Source organism: Peromyscus eremicus, chromosome 14, assembly GCF_949786415.1.
Source record: "Peromyscus eremicus chromosome 14, PerEre_H2_v1, whole genome shotgun sequence".
Classification (NCBI taxonomy): domain Eukaryota; kingdom Metazoa; phylum Chordata; class Mammalia; order Rodentia; family Cricetidae; genus Peromyscus; species Peromyscus eremicus.
Window position 1 is genome coordinate 68,385,484 of NC_081430.1, and position 27,288 is coordinate 68,412,771.

General features: G+C 46.0%; 1 protein-coding gene across 2 annotated transcripts in view; it reads right to left on the bottom strand.

The window, feature by feature from the left end:
- Window positions 1-27,288, bottom strand: part of Trim9 (tripartite motif containing 9) — a 107,017-nt gene that overhangs the window by 36,816 nt on the left and 42,913 nt on the right. For both annotated transcript variants that reach the window (XM_059279594.1, XM_059279595.1), the window contains exons 2-3: window positions 11,212-11,307; window positions 8,985-9,107 (exon numbers count right to left, since the gene is read on the bottom strand). In XM_059279594.1, coding sequence (XP_059135577.1) covers window positions 8,985-9,107; window positions 11,212-11,307 — 219 coding nt within the window. The remainder of the gene's footprint in view (window positions 1-8,984; window positions 9,108-11,211; window positions 11,308-27,288) is intronic.

Genomic DNA, 27,288 nt, shown 5'->3' on the forward strand with positions numbered 1-27,288 from the left:
ATTACTCCTGTTTCCCAAAAGAGTCAGGAAATAGATGGAAACCATCTCAGCAACCTGATGTAAAAACCTGAAGTACTTTGGTATTTTCCTTTAGGTTTTCCTCTGGCACCAGACTTATTTATAGTTGCAATCTCAGCATTTGACATTTTACCTCCCCACACTCAACACTGTATCATAGGAATTTGCCATATTGTTGCCATCGGTAAATGCTACTGGCTGTGTAAATATCCCAGTGAGTGAGTAGTGACAATTACTCCTGCTCCTCTGTTACGGGGCATTTAATATTTTCCTAGTTTTCTATTAGCCCATTTGCTCACTTCTGGCTTTTCTTCTTGCATTGTGATAACTTTATTGCTTACATGTACTGGAATAAGAATACCATTCAATACTCTAAAATTCTGTACCTGCCTTTAAATTTCCCTTCTTGAGGAAGGTTGATTTGGGGCTGTCTGAGTGTGGGGCTCTTTGCCCACCCCCGAGAAGTTCAGTGTTCTGCCAAAGAGCTGGTGCTTCTACAGGTCTGCAGAACAGGGATGGGCTCCTCTCCCCAGGGCTGATTTTGTTTATGTTGTTACATTTTTACCCACCATCCCACCAATCAAAACTGTGGTGAAAATCACTGCCCAAAATGAAGTAACAAGGTTCTTGGGATAACATTTTGTGTGTGTGTGTGTGTGTGTGTGTGTGTGTGTGTGTGTGTGTGTGTACTGTTACTGACTTCTAGTTTCTGAACTAAGATTCCCTGCCTTCCGGAGATCAGCCAAGTAATTAGATCTTTTAAGAGTGTAATCACTTTGTAAGATCTAAAAATCTTCTTGATTTTTAATGAAAACATTTGCATGTAGGTGTGTGGTGTGCATCCATTCCTATGTGTGCACCTGTGCATATGGAGGCCAGAGGTTGACGTCAGATGTCTTTCTGGACCGCTCTCCACCTTATATGTTGAGGCAGAGTCTCTCACCTGAACCCAGAAATCATCAACTCAGGTAGCCTAGCTAGCTTGCTCTAGGGAATCCCACCGTCTGCCACCCAAGTTGCTACTATTAGAAGCCAACCACCACCCCCACCAAGCACTTTTTGTGGGTGCTGGGGACCAGGACTCTGGTGTTCACACTTGCACATCCAAGTCCTTTACCCATTAAACCGTGTCTTCAGCCCCAGTGATGAGATTGTATTTTCTCCCCTGGTCAAGTCTTTTCTCAGCTCTTCTACTAATTAGCTCTCCGGCCAGGCTGTTCTTTCTACTTTTTATTGTTCTGTATTTGTGCTCTGATGGTTTGTTGAAGTTGGTTCCTAGGAAGCAAGGCTGTTTTTTTTTGTTTTGTTTTTTCTCTTCAAGTTACACATTTTTGGACTTGGATGCTGGTGCCCCAGAGAACCATTTGGCACTGTGTTTGACGCTTTCTTTGGGGACTGTGCAAGTCACAGGAGTGACACCAATAGGTCCTGGGAGAGCATTCCCCACCCCCACCCTGCTTTCATCTGCACTAGAGCATAACCCAGTTCCCATGGGACAGTGGATCGGTCTGCAGCCTGTGATTCCAGGGGACACGTTGAGAATTTTATCAGAAGAGCTGGAGTCTCTGCAGGATGGTGGGTACCTATTGATCATGTGTGCAAGTTTATTTTGGTAAGTGTCAGAAGTGATGAGGGTCATGTGCTGGGTCAGCACGTGACGCCAGCACCTGTTTGGAAAAGGACAGTCTGAAAAGGACCTGTTGTTTCCTGAACTCTCGGGCTTTTTCAGTAGCTCAGAGCCACCCAGGAGAGTGGATCCACACAGGGAGAACTTGTTCCGACCACACTCCGTCTGCATTAATGAGAGGTCAACTGCTTCCTCCATCAGCCCATGTGGTATAACCCGCAGTGAGGGCTGGTGTTATGGAAGAGGAATCCACTCTCTTACCCAGCTTTAAACAAGATAAGTCCCTGCTCCTGACTTCATTTACCTCTCCATTTTTCATGTGTCTTTAATTTTTTCCCTTTATTTATTCTTCTGAATAGCTTTTTAAAGGTATTAAATCTTAATAGATTTTTAATCATTTTTTAAATTTATTTAAGAAATTTTTTTATTCATTTTCTTCTGAATAACTTTAAATCATACTCCCCTCGTGGATGCTGACGGGCTGTCACTCATAAATCATCAGTCTGAGTAAATGATAATGTTCTTTCTCCTATTTCATTTTTTAAACATAATCGGTTACTTTCTATTACAGTTTACTCCCTTCCCCACCACACACAGTAACCCCTAGGGCTTCTTACTTGTCCTGTTCCACCTAAGGCACACGCACTTTCAAGATTCAAGTCTGCAGGATTTGCACGTCATCATTTTTTTTGCTGATTTGTGGGGAAGTTTCTGTGCACCCACCCCGTAACTGATGATGCTCTGAACTGCATCCCTGAGTTACAAGTGATGAGCTCAGGTTTGATGTCTTTGATTAAACAGAGAATAGGCTGTATACCATCACTCTCCCACAGAGTTTCAGGCAAATGTTTTCCCCCTATCTCCAATCCCACATTCTGTGTGAATGTTTGAATGTACCTGACAGGGTTTTTTTTTTTTTTTTTTTTTTTTTTTAACAAAGACAAATTTGAGGCTTTGCGTTTTTATTTAAGAGAAGAATCATTTAGGCCTATTAAGCAAGTAAAACATACACCTGCTTTAGGAGGAGCTTGGGATTTTAACAGCGAAGCTGTGAGTTTTCTATTCTAAAGTGTGAATGCCACTCACAGTCTTACCGATAAACATTGGAATATGTGAAGCTTAGTTTTGGTGTATAGAAGACTGAATCCTGGCATAGAGAAGTAAATGGAGGGAAAAGCCCAGGCCCTGGGAAGAGAAGGATTTGGTGGCATTCTATCCATGCAGGAGAACCTTTACCATGGGTGGTGGCCACCTCAGAGTGTTGCAACATGGAGTTTTGCAGGATGTGGTGCAGAGCTCTATGGGGTGATTCTGCCATCCCCATGCAGTGAGTCTTCTTGAGGAAGAGGGCGCACTCCTGTCTGGGCAAAGGGCATCCGAGGCAGCCCGAGACTGCCCTTCACTGGCATTGCCAGAGTGGATTGGGGTATTCAAAAGTGTGTTCCATATTTGTGGAGGGGCCCCAGCTGTGTGTGGGCATCCTGATGGTGCTGTGGGGAGGCTGGGAACTCTATCTACACAGACCTTTTCAGCTTTATTCATACATGGTGGGAAACGGGACCGTAGAACTTGCTCAGTGAAACTCTGGAGGGAATTCTGCACTAAGGATGGACTTACATCAGTGATATTTGTGGTTACGTTCTTAGTGTTGACCCCTCTCAACGTGGGTAAAGGTTTCAAAGTGTTCCAGGTGCTCGGTTTTTACACAGGCCTTCACTCCAATGTCCTGTCTAATTCCCTGCACTCATTTATTGCATTCACCATACTGGGCTGGCGCTTGGCTGGGATGAATCACATGTCCTTGCTGACAGTGACTGGACCTAATTACTAAAATTTTCCTTGGGAGTGTGATTCTATTTCTTTTCTCTCTTCCATTCCTTAATCAAAGGGTCATCTGCTGGGAAACAATGGAAAAGTAGCTCAATTCAGCAGTTTTATAAGCCAGGACCGCTCGTGATGGAGGCTTTCCTGCTTCGTGACATGGCCAGATAATGAATCGTTGTAAAAAATAATGGGAACATGGCATGGTAAAGAACAACAAATGCCGTGATGCAAATATTGGTGACTGTTCTCACAAGCCTACTGGTACAGCAGTTCCAGATGGAAGCATACTGCACATAACCATGGGGGACACATGGGAGCCCCCCACAAATACTGAGTTCTATAACCCGGTAAGCTTTATCTCTACAGCCTGGCTGAGTAGTATTTTGATATGTCAAATCATATCAAACTATATAAGCACATGAAACATTAGATTCACCCCCTCCCCAACTGTGGACAATCATATCTGTTACTTCCAAAGGATCTTCCTGTTGGAAGAGGATACATATCAGCATGTACTATTGAACATGGATCATTAAAATGCCAGAGAGAGAGAACATATTTAAGATGCTTTTAGAATGATTTCAAGTTTTGAAAGTATTATAGACAAAATTAACTCCCAGGTAATACTTTGAACTTCTCAAAAGAAAATAGAAATATGTAAGTTTTGTAAAATAAAAAATATAAATCTCATTAATGGCACATTTTAATGTTGCCACAGATTCCCTGTGAGGGTGGCAGGAACAGTGGGGAACAGTTTGGGTCCTTATTGAGCAGAACAGGACCTGGGAAGGATGGTAACATAGCATCTGGGAAGCATAACATTGTTCAAAAAAAAATAATGGCCTGTGGTTAATTCTGTCTATGAACAGGGCGTGTTGAAAATAAGTTCTTAGGAATACATCTTCAGAGTGATGAATGAGGCTATAATTCCATTTATTCTTTCAGTAACAGAGGTGAAAGTGAAAACTTGGGCACTGTGCTAAGTACTTTTCAGTGCTCCATATTGAACACAGTCTTGAGTGGTTCACGGTGTCTCAGACCGGGCGCTGTACTGAGTACTCAAATCATTTCTCATATTGAGTACTGTGATAAATGCTTTCCCACAGCCCGAGAGGTGAGAGCAGTACTCTATCTATCTGCATTCTAGCTCACACGCAGAGAAAAGAAACTGAGCCACAGAATCCCCCAGAGTTAGAGACACCGTGACAAGTGTGACGTCTCCCCCAATCTGGTCTCTGTAACACAGAATCTAGGCTTTTCCCCACCCGACTCCATCTTGTCTCACCAGAACCCTTTCATCTCTTCAGGCTGATAGGAGAGCAGGAGCAGAGTACTAAGACCCATAAATACACACTGGCTTGCCAGCATCCTATGCCTTTCGAATTGTGCGCACGCACACACATACACACACACACACACACACACACACACACACACACACACACACCCCGCCTCTTTATCAGCCAAGAACAGCCCTTGGAAACAGAAGAACATGAGATTATTGCCACACAGCCAACAAAGAAGGATGTGCTGTGCTTGGTGAGGGTGTCCTTAAATGGCCAGCCTCCCCTCACAAGTCTCAGTACCGACAAAAACAACAAGAAAGGGAACAGGAGGGACAAAAGGAGAGCCGTGGAGGCTGGTGTCAGTAGCTATGGTAGCAATGGCACTGGTAGCTGTCTTTAGAAGTGACGACAGATACAATTGGCTGAAAATGGCAGAGATGAATCGTAGAGACAGAAGACAGAACAGCTTTGCCGCCGAGGGCAACGATCGGCCACCTGTCTCTTTTCATCGTCCTCCAAAGTCTGAACAGGGTGAAATGAGGGCACCAGTGTCCCCTGCCCGGTAGGCCTGTGGCATCTGTGTGGCCTGCCGCACAGCCCTCCTTCACAAGGGCTGTCATGGGGAAGATGAGGACGGCAGGCAGCAGGAGGCCATGGGGGCCCAGGGGTATGGCCGACATCATTCCTGAGCGTCTACTGCGTCCTGAGCGTCAACCTACTGCACAGGCCGTGGGGGACAGTCTCAGTCCCATCCCTCAGAGACGGCACCAAGTAAGGGGCACAGGGGCCTGTGATGTCCTCCGCTGCTTGCCAACATGACATGGATCGATGACACGTTCCCAGTCTTCGATTCCCTCTTCCATGGAGATGGCCGGCCTCTGTTTCTCCCATAGTGAACAGCTGGAGTCACCTCTACAGTGACTACTCAGCATCACACACCACCCACTGTGTTCACCGCTACGGTGCCAGTGTTTACAGTGTTTGATAAAAAGAGACTCCATTGAGAAAAGGTTGACATTTTACAGCTGGGTACTGAGACACCTGCCCTAGTTCTCAGCAGGGCAACTCCAGCTGTCCATCTCATGCTGCAAAGGCACCCATGTGTTCTACTCATCTCCACGTGGCTTGGATGGCAGTTCGAAGCAAGGTCTAGTGACACAGGCTGTGAGCACAGCTATTCTAGAAGCGGAGGCAGAAGGGTCACAGGTTCAAGGCCCGCTTATGCTAGAGTGTGTTCAAAGCCAGCCTGGGCAATTCATCAAGACTCTACCTCAAAAATGTAAAAGGAGGGAGTGTGGGCAGTGTAGATCAGTGGTAGAGTGCTTGCTTAGTATATGTGAAGCCTTAGGTTCAGTCCTCAATAACATACACACAGAGACACAGACAGACAGACAGACAGACAGACAGACACACACACACACACACACACACACACACACACACACACACACACACGTGCAATGCCCCAAATGCACAGGATATTCTGAGGATTGCTATAAAAGTAAATTTCTGCAGTCCCTTAGTGATGTCAGAGCAGGAGACGCCAACAGAAATTCTCCATCAGTCTTGAGGACTGGCTGACTGGCAAGGTCACCATCATCCTTCCCTGGCAGCTCTCCTCCTACAGGTAGGAATGCGGTGGCCATTGACACCCACCTTCTACAGGGTGGGCAGCTATGGTGCCAGTTCTCCCACGGGGTGCTCTGTGACTGTTAGAACCGCCAGTGGTCTTGTCCTTACAGTGTCGATGGTACTGACCAGTTCTCGCCCAGAAGCCTGCTGCGCACTGTGCTGGAGCCATCCGTGGGTAACGGGTCATTGCTTCCATAAGGTCAAGGCTCATCCTGAGTCACAGCAGTGTCCCTCCCCCTCCTCTGTGTTCCTGCTCAGCACTCTAACCCTCACAGGCACACATTAGCCACTGGCTGCCTGAGGAGAAGTGCCCGGTCTCTGGATGGAACGCCTTTCAGGAGCGATGGGGAGCTTTTGTTCAGATTCTGGGCTCTGTGGTTCCTTGGGGCCAGTTCTTAATTCATGTTGTTATCATTCCCACCTCTCTAGATCATGAATAACAGTGACAGTGACCTCATAGAGCTGCTGTGAAAATTACTGCGGTGATCCCTATAATAAAACTCCTACATTGGTGTTCTAAAGAGTATTTCTCCAGACTTTCACTATTGCTAGTATCAAAGGCAGGGCCTGCTCACCAAGGGTACTCATCTGTGTTGCTGGGTGGCAGTTACAGAATCATGTTCCACAACAGGCTGAGATTTTACTTCAGATAAAAGTGCCTTTTTAAAAAAAAAAAAAAAAAAAAAAGTCATTCAGATCTAACCTGACTCCAAGAGAAATGTTTATCAAGTCACGCCATTGTCCAGACCATTAGGTAAGCCTGTAAGATAGATGCTCACACAATGACATTTTCAGAACAGTTGAGGGGAAAGCGTAGCCTATCTATGACTTCCCTCAGTTTCTCCTCACATTTGGGGAATTAGTACACATGTTGTCATGAGTCACACAGCTCATTGTCCCTGTAAGGAACTCACAGGCTAATAACTAGACACCAGAAGAGGAGACAATGCTCGGCACACAGACATTGACCTGGAGAGGGGCGTGCAGGAGGGACTCCATCATCTAGGCCTCCGTAGACCGCAATGCACAGGCCCCAGAAGTTGCACCCCTGGGAAAGCCAAGCCTTATTCCCTTCAGCTTCTGTTCAAAGGTTCCTTATGGAAGGGGTTTCATTGGCACCCCTTAGGAGCTTGAGTTCATCCTGAGAGGAACATGGGAGAGGCTTCTCACTAGACCCACCACCAGGGGCGTGTATGGCTGCTCTCAAATGAGCATGAGGATTGCCAGCCTTGGTTTGCTACCCAAACCCACCAGCTCTTTAACACCAGCACCCTGGGGATTCCTCCTCTTCCCATCCCAAACCTAGGTTTATATGCCGATTTCAAGATCTGCAGTTCTCTCTATCTAGGACTCTGGCTCCTTGATTACACTGTGCTGTTGCTATCTGCAAAAGCCAAAGAGGTATGGCATCCGTGAGCATGAGCTGGAGGTCAGGCCCTCATGAGCACTTCCTGTTCGGATGGACCTTGCCATGGCGGAGCGGCTGCTTGCCTCAATTCTACTGTGTCCCCTGAGTGACAATCCAAGTCAGAAGGCAGGGGAGAAAGGTTTTCATTCCCACCCCATTGCGGTGCTGACTTTGGTCAGGGAAGCAGCATCTGCGTAGCCCTGAATGCACTCTGAGGAGCAGCAGACGGCAAGAGGCGGGGCAAGCCTTGGAGAAGCAGGCTACGGTTGGGATCTTGACACTGTTCATTCACATCTGCCTCGTTGACACTTCCTTGGTTCACTTTCTGGAATCTGATTTTAGAAATGGGATTTCTCTTGTTCTTGAAGGTCTGGTGTTAGGTAACGACCTGCTGGGTAATATTTGTCCTTGGGTCACTGACCTGCCACGGGGTTCTCTAAAGTGGCCCATGTACCTCCCGACACCAGCCCCAAAAGACAGTCTTGACTGGACTTGCTTCTACTTTATCCCCAGGTTTTCACTGTGCACCCTCCTCCTCACCAGGCCTGAGGTTTGTTGGCTATGTGTGTGGTCCTTGGCTGACTGCTCAACACTGGACTGACTCCCTTTGCTCCCATGGCCCATCTTGTTGCCAGTGGATGGCAGGCAGGTTATCATACATCTCTAAGACCAGCCCTGTCAGTGGGACCCCAGACTCACAATGTGTTGCTTTTACTATGTAGTGGCCAACGTCAATATTGAAAAGTTTATAAACAATTTTATTTTAGAAAATATATATTCTGTTTACCTACTTAAGAACACATTTTTGCCTATGTGCGGCCATCCTTATCTAAGCTTTCAATCCTGTTCCTAGGATTCACTATCCCCTCTTCTTGTCTTTAAAGAAACTAGCCTATGATACATTTTCCTTGGATGCCTTGCTTAGCCTTCTTCCCTCCTGGGAGAGTAGAGTGAACACAGAGATTTTTATTTATCTTGTTATTTCCACGCCCAGAGCAGATCCTGGCCCTGAGAAGTCACTCAGCAAGAGTTTGGTTAAGAAGCAGAAAGAGTAAATGGATAATAAAGAGCTGTGCTTGCTCTTGTCTGGCCAGACCACATGCATGAGGAGTGGTATCCTCTGTGACTGCCCACCATTGCCCTGGGAAGTTGGACTGTGGCTTCCCACTGTCCCCCAGGCGCCGCTTACCTTCAGCTTGTGTTCATGCTCCTTGTTGACCCGGGCCAACAGCTGAGCCTTCCTTCGGTTTAGGGCGTCAATGAGAGCATCACACTGCGCCACCAGGCAGGCCTCAAACTCCACACTGTTTTCCTGAGCAAGAAAGCACAATTCTCAAGCACGTGTATGGGGAGCTTGGGTAGTCAGAGAAACCAGAGCACCCCAGTTCTTCCTACTGAAGAGACGGGAAGGAACTCTGTCCATAGAGCCTACTGAGTATTTCCAAATTACTGGTAAACTGTATTCTGTAGTGTTTTGCTGTAATTTTACATGGGAAAAGGTAGGTATTTGTTACTTAAATAAATTCTTACCAAAAGAAACCACCTCTGCAGCCTGAATTATACTAAGTATGATAAAGCTTTGGCTTGTAGGGTGGGACACAATTCCTTTGGTGACTGCATGTGCTCAGTCTGCAGGCTGGAAAGTGGTGTCTGGGAGGAAGAGGTAGAGTCGGGGCAGGAGAGAAAGGGTTACTAAGTTTAACAGAGGAAGGAAGAGGGGAGGAAGAGGCCCCCCCACGTTAAACAATGATCCAGTGTTCCCATCCAACGGCAACAAAACCGTAGACGGTCTGAGAACAAAGGGCAAAGGCAGTTGTCTCTGCATGAACAAAGGCAGCCATGGAGAAAAATCCTCATCGGTAACAGCATTGTCTTGCTCTAAAAATCAGAGAGGACACAGTAGCTTGCCGAGGAAAGGGAGCTCTGTAGAAAATGAAGGAAGTGTGACCCCATGGCGTTTAAGTCGATCGCTGGCTATAACGTTTTATCCTTTAACCATGTAGCTCTTTCAATTAGCAATCCTGAATTTTAGGCATACATTAAAGGTCTCTGATACTTCATGCAGCAACTTTCTTCAAACACGGGGTCCCTGAGACAGCATTGGAGGGAGGAACAGCTCCTATGGATGCTAATGTCGGCTTTCCCGGCAACCGGCAACCATCTTTGAGTTCTCAGAGAAAGTCCTTGAAGAATCGTTACCTGGCTTGCTGTGCCCTGGGTAGAGGGATGGGGGAAGTGGGGGCGGGAGGGAGTCTTCCCTTTAAGGCTCTGCTACTGTTTTCTTACGGAAGGAAGGAACACTTTGCTCTGGTAGAAAAGGCAAGGCGGGGGCAAGCCTGGGGCTGCAGCGTTTTTGCCAGCAAATGCAAAGAAAGAGCTGATTGATAAACTCGGTTGCTTTGGAAAGCAGAAGGAAGTGTACAAAGCTGCTGGGAACCAACAGTTTTAACATGGGCGTGCATACAGAGAGAGAGAGAGAGAGAGAGAGAGAGAGAGAGAGAGAGAGAACGACACCAGTGTGTGGTGCTTTGAAAGGCTGGCTTACATTACAAAATCCATTTCTGCTTTGACACAGGTTAAATAGTCAGAGAGCGGATTTACTGGAGGGCAGAGCTAAGGTTATTTGTGTGAGGCAAACCTCAAAACGTGTAAGAATGGTAAACAGTGCAGAAGGGTCATTATTTTGGTGTTTTATGGCTTCTCCCTTTCAGCTACAGTGCCGGCTGACCTGGTCACTGTGTCAGATAAAGCAATCTGAGAGTGTAGTCGCCAGGGGACTGGGGCTGGGAAATACCCAAGTGTCTGAGACCAAAGAAGCATTATGATGGAACAGGGAGAAAGGAAAGAAGAGAGAGAGAGAGACGGGAGGGAGAGAGGAGGAGGAAGACAAGAAACGATTAGTTAGTGTTAAATAAAATGGTGCTTGGGGGACCCGTAGGATTTTAGAAACTCGGGAATAGTTGGGTTCGCAAAGACATAGGCCTCTGTCTAAATGCATCGCAGGAGCGGACTCTGGGCCTCAGAGTGGAAGGCAGGAAGCACCTTTGTTTCTTACGGAAGGAAGGAACACTTTGCTCTGGTAGAAAGGCAAGGCGGGGGCAAACAACCCTGGCTTGTGGACAGAAGAGCCCCCACGAGGAAGGAAGGGGCACCTTTGTGTGAAGGTTGCCTCTGTGCGTGTCTGTCTGTGTAGAGGAGACAGAGCTGAAGGAAAGTTAAGAGGGATTTCGTCGGAGCACATCAAGTCGGAGGGTCTCACCCTGCTTTGGTTGCTGTCAGCCTGCGCTGCCCCCTCCCGCCCTGCCCCCCTCCACCCCTACCCCACCCCGCCCCCTCCACCCCCTACCCCCACCCCGCCCCCTCCACCCCTACCCCCACCCCGCCCCCTCCACCCCCTACCCCCACCCGGTACGTACCTGGATCTGCTGCACCATGGTGCGGAGCTGCACCAGGAACTCCTTGGCTTCTTTGGCCCTGTCTGACAGTCCGTTCAGCGCCTGGGAGAGCTGGCTCTGTGGGGAGAAGGCAGGAAAGCCTGAGCTGCGGTCCCACAGGGCCAGGCGGGGTTACTTCAAAGCCATAGGGCCCCAAACCCAGGAGCCATTAGCCTGCCCTGAGTCCTCTTGTCTGGGCCTTGGAGGTGGGTGGATGGGTTCTGGAACCAGATAGGTAGTCCGTCCCTGGGCTCCTAAGCAGGTTCTTCTCTAAAGCAGCAAATGTTCCTGGCCACGGGAGTCAAAAGCCTCACCTTAGAGTGCCCTCACCTCGTTAGTTAATTAATCTTTTCTTTCCTTTGTGAGGGATTAAAAAAAAAAAAAAAACAAACTAGTCAATCGAGATGATTCCTTTTGACAGTACTTAGCCCGAAGGTTCACTGGTCTGGGGTGGGAGGTGGGGGTAGGGGGCCAGAAATAGTGAAGACGATCACATGCAGGATGAAGAAGGAAGGGTTGAGCACTGGTGTGACGCTCCGGAGCCACAAAAATGTTAACGACAAAGAGAAAGGCCAGGAGGGTATCCCACCCCATCACTGTCCTCCTCCTTCTCCCACGCCCCGACCCCCCCACCAGCACACTAACCGAGGCCAAAGCCCACCCTGTTCCTAATTTCCCACACCGCCAATCCTCCTGCAGCTCTGCAGGGGCAAAGTGTGTCCAGGCAGGCGCTGCTTTCCAACCTCGGCATCTGCTGAGGTGGTCAACGATCAAACCGCTCACCAGTGGGACCTGGGTCAAAGTCTACCAGGGGACGGAGCGGCTAAGAAAGCTGATGTGGGCCTGGCGGTGGTGGTGCATGCCTTTAATCCCAGCACTCGGGAGGCAGAGGCAGGCGGATCTCCGTGAGTTCGAGGCCAGCCTGGTCTACTGAGTGAGCTCCAGGACAGGCACCAAAACTACACAGAGAAACCCTGTCTCGAAACTCGAAAACCAAACAAAGAAGAAGAAGGAGGAGGAAGAGGAGGAGGAGGAGGAGGAGGAGGAGGAGGAGGAGGAGGAGGAGAAGGAGAAGGAGAAGGAGAAGGAGAAGGAGAAGGAGAAGGAGGAGAAGAAGCTGCTGATTTGGGACCAGTGTGGTTGCTGTAGCTTCTCCTCTGTGGTTTCTGCCTTTGAAGCAGATTGGTATCTTCTGGAGAGGAGGTCAAAACAGTAAGGATGGAGGGGTAAGGACCACCCCCCTCGGCTTCTGAGTCTGTATCCTCAGGCTCTCACCACCGTGCTTCCTGTTAGGAAGAACAACTGCTACTTAAGCCCGGGTGCCGAGGTTTTCCATTCCTAGAAGGCGTTAGCCGTACATTGGATACAAGATTCCTTCTCCTAGCAGACTGGGCAGAGCCACTGTCCCTCAGGCAGGGGCAGACCTTCCTTTGCTCCTCTTCCCTGTGCCTTCTTGAAAGTCCTAAACCCATTCGTCTCCTCAACCAGTACAAGGCCTTTCTTATCCTTTCAGTAAAAAGACAGAAATCTCAAAATGGTATCTCTTGGTCCTGTGATTTTTTTCTCTTATATTTGTCTTATTAAATATGAAAGAGGACACTGCATGTTCTTTAAAATATGCAGGCCAAATGCTGGGTGGAAGTAATACAGGATGGTAGAAAGCAGGATTTGAAAGGGTTAAATTCTGGCCCCACCCTTTACGAAGTGACCCTGAGAAAGCCACCTATGGCTGAATTAAGCCAACAGGAAAAATGAACACGGAAATAATATTTTGTCATTGGGCTCTTAATGAAGATAGCACAGTGCTTAAGGGGACTATCGCATCTCGTAGATGCCGCCAACTACGGGCTGTTTACGCGTTTATACATAGTTTGGCCTCCTGCATAAAACAAGAATTCTATTACTCTTGGATGGTGTGGCACTGCATGAGATACTGTATTTAAAGGCCAGGGCCCTTTGAATGCAGGTGTTTCCTTAATAAATGTTGGATGGTTTTAACTCACGTTTGCTTTCCTCGTTTCCATACACCCAAACACCCAAACACCCAGTGATGAGGGATTCAAAGGACAGATTCCTCACTAATACCTGCTGGAAAGCATCACTGTTGACTTGTACTTTGCTGTGTATCCCAACCCCCAGAAGGTATGCCAGTACAACCGAGAGGAAGCGCATAGTGAGCCTATGTTACAAAGGGGCCGTTCATCTCTTTACTCCTGTGTCTTAGTGACATCATCATTTGGGGGTAAATTTTCTCCTTAAGAACTGTTTCCAGGGGCTGGAGAGATGGCCCAAACGTTAAAGGTTAGGCTCGCAACCAAAACTACAAGAACTGTTTTCAGGATCTCAGGAACTAAAAGAAGAAAGAGGTTCTCGTTTGAAATCACAGCAAACAAAATGAGAGCCCAGTTCTAAAGGGGGGAGTTTGGTTTTCACTGTTATCCTTAGAACTCGTGTTTCTTCATTTTTCCCAAATGAATGAAAGTTTACCGGGCTACAAAGATTTTCCTCTCTGTAGCAAATGCACTTAAGAGACTTGGGAGCATGAGTCAAATTCATTTGGCTACACACACATTAAACTATCTGGTTTCTTACATTCCAACCTCAAAATTGATCATGTCTGTGTAATGTATATTACTACATTAAAGTATAAAGATTTGTTGACTGGGTACTGTTACATACTTAGAAAAAGTTATGGTGAAATCTGGTAACAACTTGGTGGGCAAAGGGACTTGCTGCCCAAGCATGTACTCAACACCTACAGAAAAAGCCAAGCTCAGTGACACATGTCTGTAATCCCATCGCAAGGGAGCCAGAGATAGGAGGATTCCTGGGGCTTTCTGGCCAGCTAGCCTAGCTTAATTGATGAGCTCTAGGTCAGTGAAAGACTCTGTCTCAAGAAATAAGATGGGAAGTGATTGAGGAAATCAGCCAGCATCATTATCTGGCTTCTATATGCATTTATGTGTGCACACCCACATGCACAAGTGCACCCACCCAACACAAACACGTGCAAATACCCTCCCACACACAGATTTTTAAAATGCTATTTAATGGTAGACAAAGAGTTCCGTCTTCATTTAGGATCTTCTATGTCAGAGCAATAAGTGAGCTGCAAAAACCAATTTTCCTCCAGATTCAGTCTCTCTGTGTTGGAAGTTGGGTGCCCCCCACCTGGCTAACAATTGCTTGATATTTGATAAACAGCTATTTTATAAGATAGAGATCTATAAACCTTTCCCCTAAGCACTGTCCACTCGCGGAATTCGGCAGCAGACAGTAAAAAACACCAGGTAGCTATTTATCAGCAGAAAGGGCCATATTGTAAGGATCTATATTTCTTGCTTTCATGGGATAGCTTCCTGAGCACGTGTATAAGCCATATCTGATTAGACTTTATTACTTATTGATTTGGTTTGCTTAAAACATTGGAATTCTAGCTTGTGCTAGCAGAGGTGTTCTGTATGCAGGACCACAGAGCAGTGCTGTGTACTGAAGGTGCACATCCATGGTGTGCGTTCTCCTCTGGGCATCCCTGGAGGGAGAAAGGTACAGTTCTACAGGCTGTTTAGAATGCCTAAGCTGAGGCACTTGGATTTCCTGCATACTTGTTTTCTAATTTGAGATAGTTTCTGAACGTGAAGGAGAGTGTTACAAAGAGGCTGGCCACAGACACACTGATGGATTTCTTGGCTCAGGGCATGCTTGGAATAACCAAGGTCTCCCTGGAAGGAGGCACATTGTTTGAGTCTGAAGTAGAGAAAAGGAGCTCCAGCTCCTCCTTCCTTCATTGCTTGCTGGTGTGGGATGTTTGTGTGAGAGTGTGAAATGTTTGCATGTGTGTGATAGCCCACCAGAGAGGGTAGGGCCTCCAGGCTGTGGGGGAGGCTGCTGTCACAGAGGTCTGGTGGCCAGGGACACAGTCACCAAATCTCACCATGTTTATTGTGAATCTGATTCTGAGCTGTGTGTAGATCCTGGGGGGACTTTTAATCTGACACAGTCGTATACAAATGTCTCCCATTGTCTTAGCCACTTTTCTTGTTTCTGTGATTAAAAGACAAAAACAACAACAACAAAAAACACCCCCAAAACCAAAAAGCAAACAAACAAAAAACCAGCATCCAAAACCCTAACACAAGTGACCTCTTAAAGGAGAAACAGTTTATTCTGGCTCTTAAAGTGAAGGTACAGCCCATCGTGTTTTAAAGCAAGATGTTTAAAGCAGCTGGCCATGCTGCATCCATAATAAGGATGTAGAGAGCAGTAACTGCCCCTACTCAGGAGCTTTCTCTTTAAATATATATATATATATATATATATATATATATATATATATATATACATCTCCTTGCAGATGGAGATGACGAGAGTGGTCAACCATTATCCACCCGTAAGCAACTCTCGGAGTGTGTGTCCAGGGAATCCAATCTGAACTTCAGACTCACCTTCAACACAAGGACAATAACAGTGGGTGTATCAAAACACTACGGCCAGGATGGTGGGTAGGCAGGCACGGGAGGTGCTTCTTAACAATGCTGGGCACATCCGAGCGCCCACTGCCTCATGCTCTTTTCATAAGAATAATATGAAACACATAGAAATTATTGGACACGTTACCGCATGTTCTTCTTTGGGTTTTGGTCAATTACAGTTCTTCCAATACTGGGGTAAGTTGTGGGACTTTTGTCACATGACCTGCAGTACCATTGTTAGAGTCCTGCCCCCTTGTTATCCTTGGCCATGAGACTTTGGTTTCCTGGAGAGACATGGTGGGTTTTGTGCAGTTCTTTTGCTCTTCATTTTCGACACACAAATCAGTGGCGTATTGATAAATCAGCTCTCAAAAATTATTTGTAGCATTTGCCAATTTTGATATGATATGAATAGTTGACTCTACAACGTGACACCACTGGCGTTTTGAGTTGTGAGTTAGTACAGGCGAGGTTAGCATACCATTAGGCTTGTTTCAGGGGGTAGCTGAGAGCTTCAGAGGGAAGAGATGTGTAAGCACCTCACACTGCCTGCCGCACAATATGAGCAAGAAATGAACTTTGTTGGATAGGGCACTGCCGTGCCGGGCATTGTTTGTGATTGAAACAGAACTAATACAGAAAAGCAATTATAATTTTTTCTTTTTATGACTTATTAAATTAACCAATATCTATGAAATATGAACATGGCAGACAGTAACCTGTGCTAGGAAAAAAACAATAAATGAAATAGCTTGCCTTGATTACATAAGCCTGTTAATCCTTAGGATCTCAAGTTCGAGGGCAGTCTGAGATGGGGAGTAAACGGAGAGAGCCTGGGCGAGTGAGCGAGACCCTTTCTCAAAAGAATAAGTGGAAAGAGGCCTATAGCTCAATGGGAGACGCTTGCCTAGCGTGCATGATGCCCTAGGTTCAATCCTTAGTACTTCAATACCAGACAGACACAGACACACACAGACAGACACACACACACACACACACACACACACACACACACACACACACACCCTGAGGAGGAGGAGAAGGAGGAAAGCAGATGTAGGCCTGGGTGAGGAAGCACAGAGAGAGGAAGCACAGTTATCCCAGTCCTTGGGAAGCAGAGTCAGTAGAATCTAGACTTTGAAGCCAACTTGGTCCATGTAGCAAGTTCACTGCCAACCTGAGCTACAAAGGGAGACCCTCTTTCCCCCAAATCATGAGCTGGGTGTATAGCTCAGGGAGGTAGTGCTTGCCTAGCATACACAAAGCCTGGGGTTTTATTACAAGCCCTGAAACAAAATAAACATAAATAAGAGTTATATTTATTAGGATAGTCTAATAACCAAGCACAGAGATACAGCTTCTTTACCTCTCAGCAACATTGAAAAATATAAATAAATAAAAGAGCCAGGGGGTGGTGACACGAGTCTTTAATCTCAGCACTTGGGAGGCAGAGGCAAGTGGATCTCGGAGTTGGAGGTCATCCTCATCTACAGAGTGAGTTCCAGGTCATCCAGGGCTAATTGGAGAAACCCTGTCTTGAAAACTTGATGATGTTGATGGTGATCATGATGATGATGATGATGATGATGATGATGATGATGATGATAGTGATAATAATAATAACAATAATAATAATAATCTATTTCTCCAGCAAGACACAGGCAATTCTGGTCAAAATGTGAACTCTAGATATATTCTGCAAAGTTGTGACCCACCAGATTTTAGAAATTTCTGTGCCTTGGACAGCAGGCTCTCAATCTAGAGACCTATTTCTACATGACAGGCTTTTTCTTCATTAAAATAAAAGGAGCCACTTCTGGCCTCAAGACACAGTAAAAACAATCTGTCCCTTTGCCCAGAGTTTGTAGTTTCTCAAGGGAAATCGATTGGCCCGTCTTTTTTTTTTTTTTTTTTTACTCTTTCACAACTGAGACTTTATTGGTTGAGTACACAGACATTTCAATTCTTAAAACATGGACCCAAACTCTAAGAGTCATACATTGTGTTCACGTACCCAAAAGAGCCATGTGTTGTTTCTCTTTGAACTTATTCCAGTGATGTTCCATCCTAAACTTGGCAAGTTTTCCCTAAGATCTCACATAACAATTAACTGCTCACACTGTATCCTAAAAAACCACTCCTCGGCCCTTGCCCTGTCAGAATTGTCTCTGGTCTTGGCAGTCCATTTTCCTAACAATTGTGATAATGTGCTGTGAAAGACTGAAATTTTGAATATGTACTATATGTGGCATAAAATTGTGAGTCAGTGGAATTAAGGATTGTGGCCTGTCTTCTTGGCTCCTTGCTTGGCATGCTTTGAGCAGTGAGGGGCTTCTCACAGGGTCTGTTGTGACTGAAGGCAGGAAACTAGCAGAGAGGCAGGGTGCAGGCTGTGAGGTCAGCGGCCCTCTGCACAGGGCTCCGCAGAGAACACAGGAGGCCCTGGGTAGTCTAACCCGGATACGTGTGCTGCGGGGCAGTTACCAAGTATGCACAACTCGGGCTCAGAAATGTGTCTTCCTCGGGCTGTGCAGTGTGCACATAGAGGATTCTGTTGGTCTAGGGAGAAGGCCCCTGCCTTTCCACACACACTGCCTTCTCCTGTGGAGCGCTGTCCCCAGCAGACTCTGAGTCATTTTCTCTGGATTCCCTGGGCTGCTCTGGCTGCCTTGTCACACACCCCATCCACACTGGTTCTGCAGCTGGGGCAGCATTCTGTTGTCTGATACCATGGGAAAGAGTTTGGGGATGAGCAAACAGACTTAGGATCATGGTTCTTCAGCTCTCGAGACAGAAAATTTCAGTTACACAAAAGAGGATTTCTGGTAACCAGTTAAAAGCATGCTATTAGAAATCAATGTAATCGAGTCAAACAAGAATAGAGATGTACTTTTTACGTAAGAAGGCTTTCACTGCTCTCTTCCAGACTCAAGGTTAAGTGTTAAAACCTAAAGCCTGCTCATCAACCACTCGAGTTTCCAGAAGGAGCTAACTAGCTAGTTATTTTATTTAAGAAATAACTGTTTTCTTATGTCAAAAACTGGATCCATTTCAAGAATATTAGGTAATTAATTTGGAGGGGCAACTCCTCAATTTAATCAGAGACCCACTAAATAACTTTGGAAAAACACCTTGACGTTTATCTTTGGAACCTTGTATATTTTATGCACAGATAGATGTACCCGTCCTAAGTAGTGAATATCATCAAAACTGGGGTCAGGCAGGCTATTAATTGCTGTCTTGAAATGAAAGGGCAATTGCTACCCTTTTCATTTAATGTAACTTAATAATTTAATTTAATAACCTAATAATGTAATGTAATTTAATATATTTCTATCTTTCATTAGCTACAAAACACTTAGACAATACTCACTATATACCAGGTACTGTTTGTAATGTTTTAAATATATTGTCTTATTTGGCTTTTGAGACAATTTTTGCAGCTGAGAGGATCAAACAGGGAGGTTAAGAGTTCTGAAGTCATAATACTTTTAAGAAGCATAGCAAGGCTTCCAAGACAGGCCGTCTGGAGCCTGAACCCATGCTATTAACCTCAAAGCTGCAGTGTAAATGCACTTGATACATCACCACAATTTATATAATTAATCTCTAACTTTATGATTTTGACTGCTTTCACATTGTTGCAAAGAACTGAAATGAAATTTATGCTAAGTAACTATTTGAATATTGTAAATTATTCCTACTTCTAGAGGTGAACATGCTTGATCAATAAACACTCATATTTAAAGAGTTTTGAAAATCAAATGGACAAAATTGCCCCTGAGGAATTATCATTCACATTCACACAGAAGGTGGTAAGAGTAATCCTTTCAAATGATATCAATGGCACATTTGCACTTGTAGTCTAGTGGAAAAGAGAGAGAGAGAGAGAGAGAGAGAGAGAGAGAGAGAGAGAGAGAGAGAGAGAGAGAGAGAGAGAAGGGGGAAGGAAGGAAGGGAGGAAAAGAGGGAGGGAGGGAGGAAGGAAGGAAGGAAGGAAGGAAGGAAGGAAGGAAGGAAGGAAGGAAGGAAGGAAGGGACATCTTGGATTGGAGAGATGCTCAGAGATTAAGAGCACTGGTTGCTCTTGCAGAGGACCTGTGTTCAGTTCTCAGCACCCACATGTGGCTCACAACCACCTGTAACTCCAGTTCCAGGGGACCCAACACTCTCTTCTGGCCTCTGTGGGCTCCTGTACACATGCATATATCCTCAGCCCCACACATACATACATAAGAATAAAATAAATCTTATAAAAACATTAGAAAATGGAATCTCAGTTTTCAAATTTACACTTACATGTTCCCAGTGTGATATTTAATATTAAGTTGGGAGAAGAGACACACTTCTCCCCAGGCTTCCTTAATGATCTTTTCCTGGCTAAGGGGAAAATTCTCTTTATTGGTATTTGCAAAGCATTTGGAAGAAGGCTTGGCATACAGAGAGCTGACTAGGCATTTTTTTAAAAAGCTTTTTCTCCACTGTCACTACTGTTAAGAGGGCTTCGTGGCCAAGAAGGCTGGAGCCGGACTTGGAAGAGGCAGTGTCTGTTGGAGAGGAATTGAAGTCATGGCCTACTTATTTTAGTAGATCATGTTCGAAGAGTCTGGTCCACAGAATCCAATTATTTTGTGGACGGATTCGTGTTTATGATCATTTCCAGTAAACATTCAACAGGGACCTAGGAGTACATTTCTCCCCTTACAGAGGGACATACACAAGGTAAATACACATAACCCATGCTTCAGAAATACCGTCAAACTGATGAGTTGGGTTATTCCGGTGACTTTAGTCTTTCCGGTTTGATCTCTGAATCTTAATAGATAGCCACAGAACCCTCAAGCCACTTAGAAGTGGCCAATAGAAAGATTCACTCCATTTCCTCAGAACTGGGGCGTGGGGAGCATGTCAACGTGACACAGCCCAGAGTTATTTGAGGGATTCTCAATTAGGGGATTGCTCAGATCGGACTGGCCTGTGGCCATGTCTTGATTAATGAATGATGGATGAGGGAGGGAGGCCTCAGCATCCTACGGGTGGTAACATCCCAGTGTAGTTGGGCCTGGGCTCTATGAAAAGGCCAGCTAACCATGAGCCTGAGGGCAAACCAGCGAGCAGTATTCCTCCTTGGTTTCTGCTTCAGTCCACCCTGCTTAGGTTTTCCTCACTGATGTACTGTGGCCTGGAAGTCGAAGCCAAATACACCCTTTCCTCCCTGGGTGGGTTTTGGTCAGTGTTTTATCACAGTAAGCAAACAGGACAGAAGCTTTCCATGAAGAGAACATAGCTGTCTTCGACAGAGAAATTGACACTTCTCCGGCGTTTTTATTAGGGTAGGCAAAGAGTTGGGGCATTGGGCAAAGAGACCGATTCTCAAAGAGACAACCTAAAGCTTTCCAACAATGCTCAGGTTTCGTCAGTCCTCAAACTGCTTGTCACCGCTGAGTTAGAAATGAATCAGAAGAGAAGGTGGGGGCCCTAGACTAGCAACAAAGCTAAAGGGTACATCAATGACAGTCAATTCAGTTAGCTTTCCCTTCCTGACTCAAAGCTAATGAAAGCTAAAAGTAAACCCTCCATAGTAAATTCAGTTAGCTCTCTCCTGCCTCAAGCACTCATCCTGAGTTCGAGGCCATCCTATAACTGACTGAAAGTAAAAACCAACAGAAATGGAATGTGATGAATTGTTTCATTCCTGGTTGGCCCATCATGCTGGGCAGACTTGGTTTTCATATCTACACCAATAAAAGTCTCCGTGGACAGACTGAAGCACCAGGTCCCCTGTTCTCTCCTGGTGTGCGCACCCTGGCCCTACAAGTCCACCCTTTAGTTCTACCCTAGTTAAGGCTCTCATCTTTTCCTCTGGTTTCTATTCTTGGGGAACATGCTCTAGGATGTTATCCTTAGGTAGCCCCATCGAGAACAGGAAGATGCTCCAATTTCTGGGTACACTTCCCCGCACCAAGTCCCCTTTTCTTCTGCCACTGAAACCCAGAAACATTCAAAACCTAGTCACGTGGCAATGCTCTGTCTGCGAGGCTGAGTCTCTCTCACAAACACACGATTTTGCTCATCCCTTTTTAGAAAAGTGGCTGCGATCCTTAATCTTGACTGTTGACTTGATGAGATTTAGGATCACCATGGATACAAATCTCCGGCTATATCTTGGAGAGATTATCTAAATTAAATTCATTGAGGTGGGAAGACCTACCCTAAATAGGGGTGGTACCATGATAAACTAGCTCCCTGGTTGAATAAAAAGGAGGTGGTGATGGCCCGCATTCGTCTTTCTGTGCTTCCTGTCTGTGGACACAGTGTGCCCACCCACCTCCGGCTCCTGTCTCCATATGTTGCCTACCATCTGGACTGTATCCCCTGGATCTGCAAGTCACAACAAACCCTCCCTTCCTTCAGCTGTGCTTGTCAGGTGTTTGCCACACCAATGAGAAGTTACCACGGCAGATGCAATTCTTCAGGGGAGCAGGACAGTCCAGACTCCAGATGAGGAGTGGGGTGACATGCCCTCTCTACCCACACCTTCACCAACCCTGAGAAGTCCTCTGTTTTTCAGAGCAGTACGAACACGACAAGGCCCGTGACACACAGGAGTTCCTTCTGACTAAGTCACGGATGCCACTAATTCGCAAGGAGAGCATGTGGACACACGTGGTTCCTTCCTTTCTTTGACTGTGAGTTTGAGACATTTGTTCCTTTCACATCAATGATGAAACCCACAAACTTCTCTGATAATCCTCACATTACATTTAAAAAGCTCCAATACGAAGAAAGCCAATTGTCCTTAGTTCTCCCTTTACCACCAGTTCACAAACAAACTAGAACGTAATGTTTTGTTGTTGTTGTTTTTGTTTTTCGAGACAGGGTTTCTCTGTGTAACAGTCCTGGCTGTCTTGGAATTTGCTTTGTAGACCAGGCTAGCCTTGAACTCACAGAGATCCTCTTGCCTCTGCCTCCCAAGTATTGGGACTAAAGGCATGCGCTACCACTGCCCAGCTAAAGCACAATCTTATTCTAATAGCTGACACACTTTGGGGTATCTTAAATAGTGTCTACATTAGATTAGGTTTTGCCTCACTAGGATTGATAGCTTTGCTAGGATCCAATATTTACGGACTGATTTCTATCTACAATAACACTAATAGGGATCATCAATATTACCCAGGAAAATGAATTTAACTGTGTCTGACTTTTTTTCACCCTTCTGCTCAATATCTTTATCAACCTGTTTCCATGCAGCTCCATCCTGGCGAAACAGGAATGGTTTCCATGACAACGGTTTTCTCCCAGTGAGGTAGAATCTAAGGTTTGACTCCCACAGAAACACATCTTGCCATGGAATCTGATTGATCTTGTAAGCGACTAAATAACTGTGTGATGATTTCCAAAGAGCCTGCGGCAGGGTGCACAGGCAGGGGCAGACAGTGCGAGGTGATGGCTGAGCTCAGTGCTCATGTCACACAGGGAAATATGCCCAGTGTGCTAGGCTGCAGCTCCGGGTCCTCCCTTCGAGGACCCGGATGAGCACCTGGCCCTCTCCAGAATCGCAGTGATGGTTCAATCCAAGATGGAGAGAAGGGGTTTGTTCTAATGACATGTTACCCACCACCTGCCTTTCCTATGTTTCCTTGAAAAGATGAGGTTTCCAGAGCTGATCTGAACCAGGAGACAAGAATTTCTAATTATCTGCTGCTCGGTTAAGGTTATGTGTTACTATTGTACATTTCCCTCCATTTCTCCTTCTTAGCAACCCCTGTTACTTTATTACTTTAAAAATATATCAAAACATCTCAGATTTATTAATTAAATTAAAAGTCTAAAAATGATCAATAAGTGTTACAAAAAGCTCTCGCTCGGGTGTACTGTAATTCACCAAATGGATTCCATGTGACCTCACATCCCCGAGGACACCGAGCCCAGGGTTTTCTTCTGAACGGAGGCCTTCCCTGCCGAAACAGGCTCTGTTGAAGACAGGCAATGTCCTTAGCACAGACTGGAGATGGGATGCACGCACAGCTCCAGGTATCTGAGACTGCTTCTCACACCTCTGCAGAGGGCAGAGAGAGGCTGCATCAGCCCCCAGCATGACAGCACAGAGGCTAAGAGAACTGCTTCAAAAGCCACTGTGAGCAGGTCCCTCAATACCTGCCCGGGCTGTCCCCACCCAGCAGAGGATAATGGCTGCCGTGTGTGGTAAGTTCTGGCCTCCCCACATGGCGTCCTGCCCTTGTCTCTCAGCCCATCCCTTGGGGTCATCTATCCTCCTCCATCAGAAACCCATTATCCTTTCACGGAAATTTATTCACATTAAATTTTTATCTAAGCCAAAGATTTCTCTTTTAAATCTTTCATTTCGGATTGTCCAACGAGACTCTGTGTTTCAGAGAACTTCTGGTAATACTGACGAGTGTGGGGACAATGTTGGTGAGGGAAGGGGGCCTTGCAGTCACTTTAATGTCAACGCTGGATAAAAGGCAAACCTAACTCGGTTTTGTAGGGTGAAGTCTTTTTTTTCTCTCTAGGCATCTTCCTCTTTGGAATATCCCTCTGAGGCCACCGGCAACGTGGTCCTACCAGAAATGATGGCGGACCTGATGTCCCCACATCACGAACCTTCCCCAGGGTGCTGAACCCGATCTGCCTCATTACAGATCCGCTGCTGGTTACTCTCAGACTCCAGACCTGGTCCCAGTGTTTTCTGCATGAACCATGAACCCAGGGCTGGCCTTCTCATCTGCTGCTTTTAACTGTGGCTTCTCTCTGACCCAGGGGTGTGTGTGTGTGTGTGTGTGTGTGTGCATGGTCGTGCATTTCCCCCCCCCCTTCCCCCACTCAACCAAACCACCATCACGGGTATAAATCATTAAGTGTCTCGGTGTACATCATTCAATGATAGAACGCTTGCCTAGCATGTGCCAGGCCCTGGGTTTAATCGCTCACACTGAAAAAACTTAACACAACACGATATCTAAGCCAATAGTTAACACTGTTCACGATACCTTGCTTACATGAGGCCCTGAAATGCATGTATTTCATCTGCTAGCGTCCTCCTTCCTCCGAATGCTTTCACTAGAGGACAAGGGTTTGTTTGTTCGTTTTTCCTTTCTTTCTTTCTTTCTTTCTTTCTTTCTTTCTTTCTTTCTTTCTTTCTTTCTCTCTCTCTTTCTTTCTTTCTTTTTTTTTTTTTTGACAAGTGTCTTCTTGATTGTTGTGGTTGTTTGAATATGAAATGTCTCCCACGTCTCAAGTATCTGAATGCTTTGGGCCCTGGTTGATGGGAAGGTTGTGGAACCCTCAGAAGGCAGAGTCTTGTTAGAGGAAGTAGGTTAGTGGGGGCCGGCCTTGAAGTTTTACAGTCTGGCCCCACTTCCTGTTCACTCTCTGCTTCCTGCCTGCAGATGTGATGTGACCAGCCACTTCCGGTTCCTGCTGCTGTGTCTTCCTTGGCATGACAGTGTGAGCTCCTCATCGTAGGCTAGGATGAACCCTTCCTTCTTTAAAAACTGTCTCTCCTGTAGGTGTCTGGTCACAGCAACAAGAGCAGTCATTAGCACAAATGTCTTCCATTTAGAACAATCACCTTCCACCTACTGCTACCTGTGTATTTAAAATGAACTCGGGTTAACTAATGGCCGGTCTAGTGGAGTCAAGTATGAAGAAGGGAGGGTAAGGGGGGGGGAGGATAGAAGAAGCCTAGAATATGTGTTATTTTGAGTCAAGAGAGACTGAAGAAGGAAGACAGGGATGCAGGGCAATAGCGAGGAGAGGGTGGAGGAAGTGGAAAAAGAATCAGGCTTGGTACCCTGAGGCAGCACTGTGGTGTTTAGTGACCCCGAAAGATCAATTATCAGCTACAGGCCTGGCATGTTTGTAGTCCAGAAAGCTAGGTAATGTTAATGCAAAACAACCAAACAAACCTCACAGTTTTCATCTTAAAGGAACAAGAGATAGTTTATTCTGGAGCCATTTTGAGTGCCTGCAGCCCAGGAACACAGATTTTGGTTATCCCAAATTCCATGTTATATGGAAGTAGTTTTATAGTTTCACAGAACAACAAAAGTCATAATAAATCAAGGCCAGTTGAAAGTACATTGGTATGTATATCAAGAGAGGCCATGACAGCAAGATGGGGGAAGACCTTCTGTAGGCCTAAGATGCCGGCTGATGACATTTTTAGCTTTGGGGTTGGTAGAGGCCAGTAGGTCTGCTGAGTTAATAGATTCCAAAAGGTTTTTTATCTTTTAGTGACAAGGTGTTAGTTCTGACACAGAGGTGGGCAAGGAATGGCTGTTGGGAGGGAGCTGAAAGTAGCCCAGGATAAGGTAGACTTTGGACCTGTAGCCTTCCACCCTCTCCACAGCACAGCTTGTAAACAGTCTCTACACACACAGCTCTTTCTCCTTCACAGGGGTGTGGCCTCCCTTGGGGTCTGATGCTGAAGAGCCAGAGGAAAAAAGGAGTGACCGAGAAGCTTCTTATTAAACTTGCTTGGGGAAAAATACAAGGCCAGGTGTATGTGAGTGCATGTCAATGTGTTTAGTTCCACGATAAAAGACTCCAGAGTTTGTAAGACAGTCATATCGTATCACCGAAGGGCGAGAAGTAAAATGGGGTTTAGCCCATCCTCGGTGGCTCCAGCTGGTGCTGTGGGTTTCAGCTTTCCTTTCCTCTCCCCCACACCACACCCTTCTTTCCTGCTTGCCCACCCACCTACCCTGTGGACTGCAAGCTGCAGGACCCCATGTGGGGACAATGACATTATAGAGACTGTAAACAGTTCTCACAGTGGCATAAAGTAAATCCTCCTAAGTCCGTCTGCCTCCACCCCCCTCTCTCCCTCCACCCTTTCTATTTGTTACGTCTCTTGGTGGTTTCTGTTCATTGATTGAGCCTTACCTGGCACAAAAGGATAAGATGATGTGGAATGCTCCAGTAGGTGGTTCCACACCCAGGAGTATGTAGGAAGCACAAATCAGACATGATGGGTTATTCAAAAAAAATGAAAGAAGACACGATGTTGGGGGAGGTAGAAGGGTGGGAATGGATTGGGAAGGAGTTAGGGGGAAGGGTGGGTGAATATGATCAAAATACATTGTATGACAGTCTCAAGGAATTAATAGATATATGATGTACTTTTTAAAGAGGTGTGAAAACCATCTAACTCTAGAATAAGCAAATTATGTCTCCTTTGATGACAAGAACACTATGTGTATAAATAATCCAAACCCCAAACCCCAAACCCACCGAAGTGCCACTTTACACCCACAAGGATGATACACTAAAGGAGGCAGACAGGAACACATGTCGGCAATATGCTGACATTAGGATGCTTGAACCTTGCTGGTGCCGCTGCTACAGAAGATGGAGTGGTGGTTACCCAGGGAGACCGAGTTACACAAAAACTTAGCAATGTATTCCTAGGTTTGCCCAAGACTACTAAAAACACAAAAGAGTTTTTATCCTGGCTGATGTGGAGGCAGTCCACCAAGGGATGAATGGATCCATAGAGTGGAAGACACTACAGTCGAGAGAAAGGAGGTAGAGGTTCCCACATACACGACTACGTGGACGA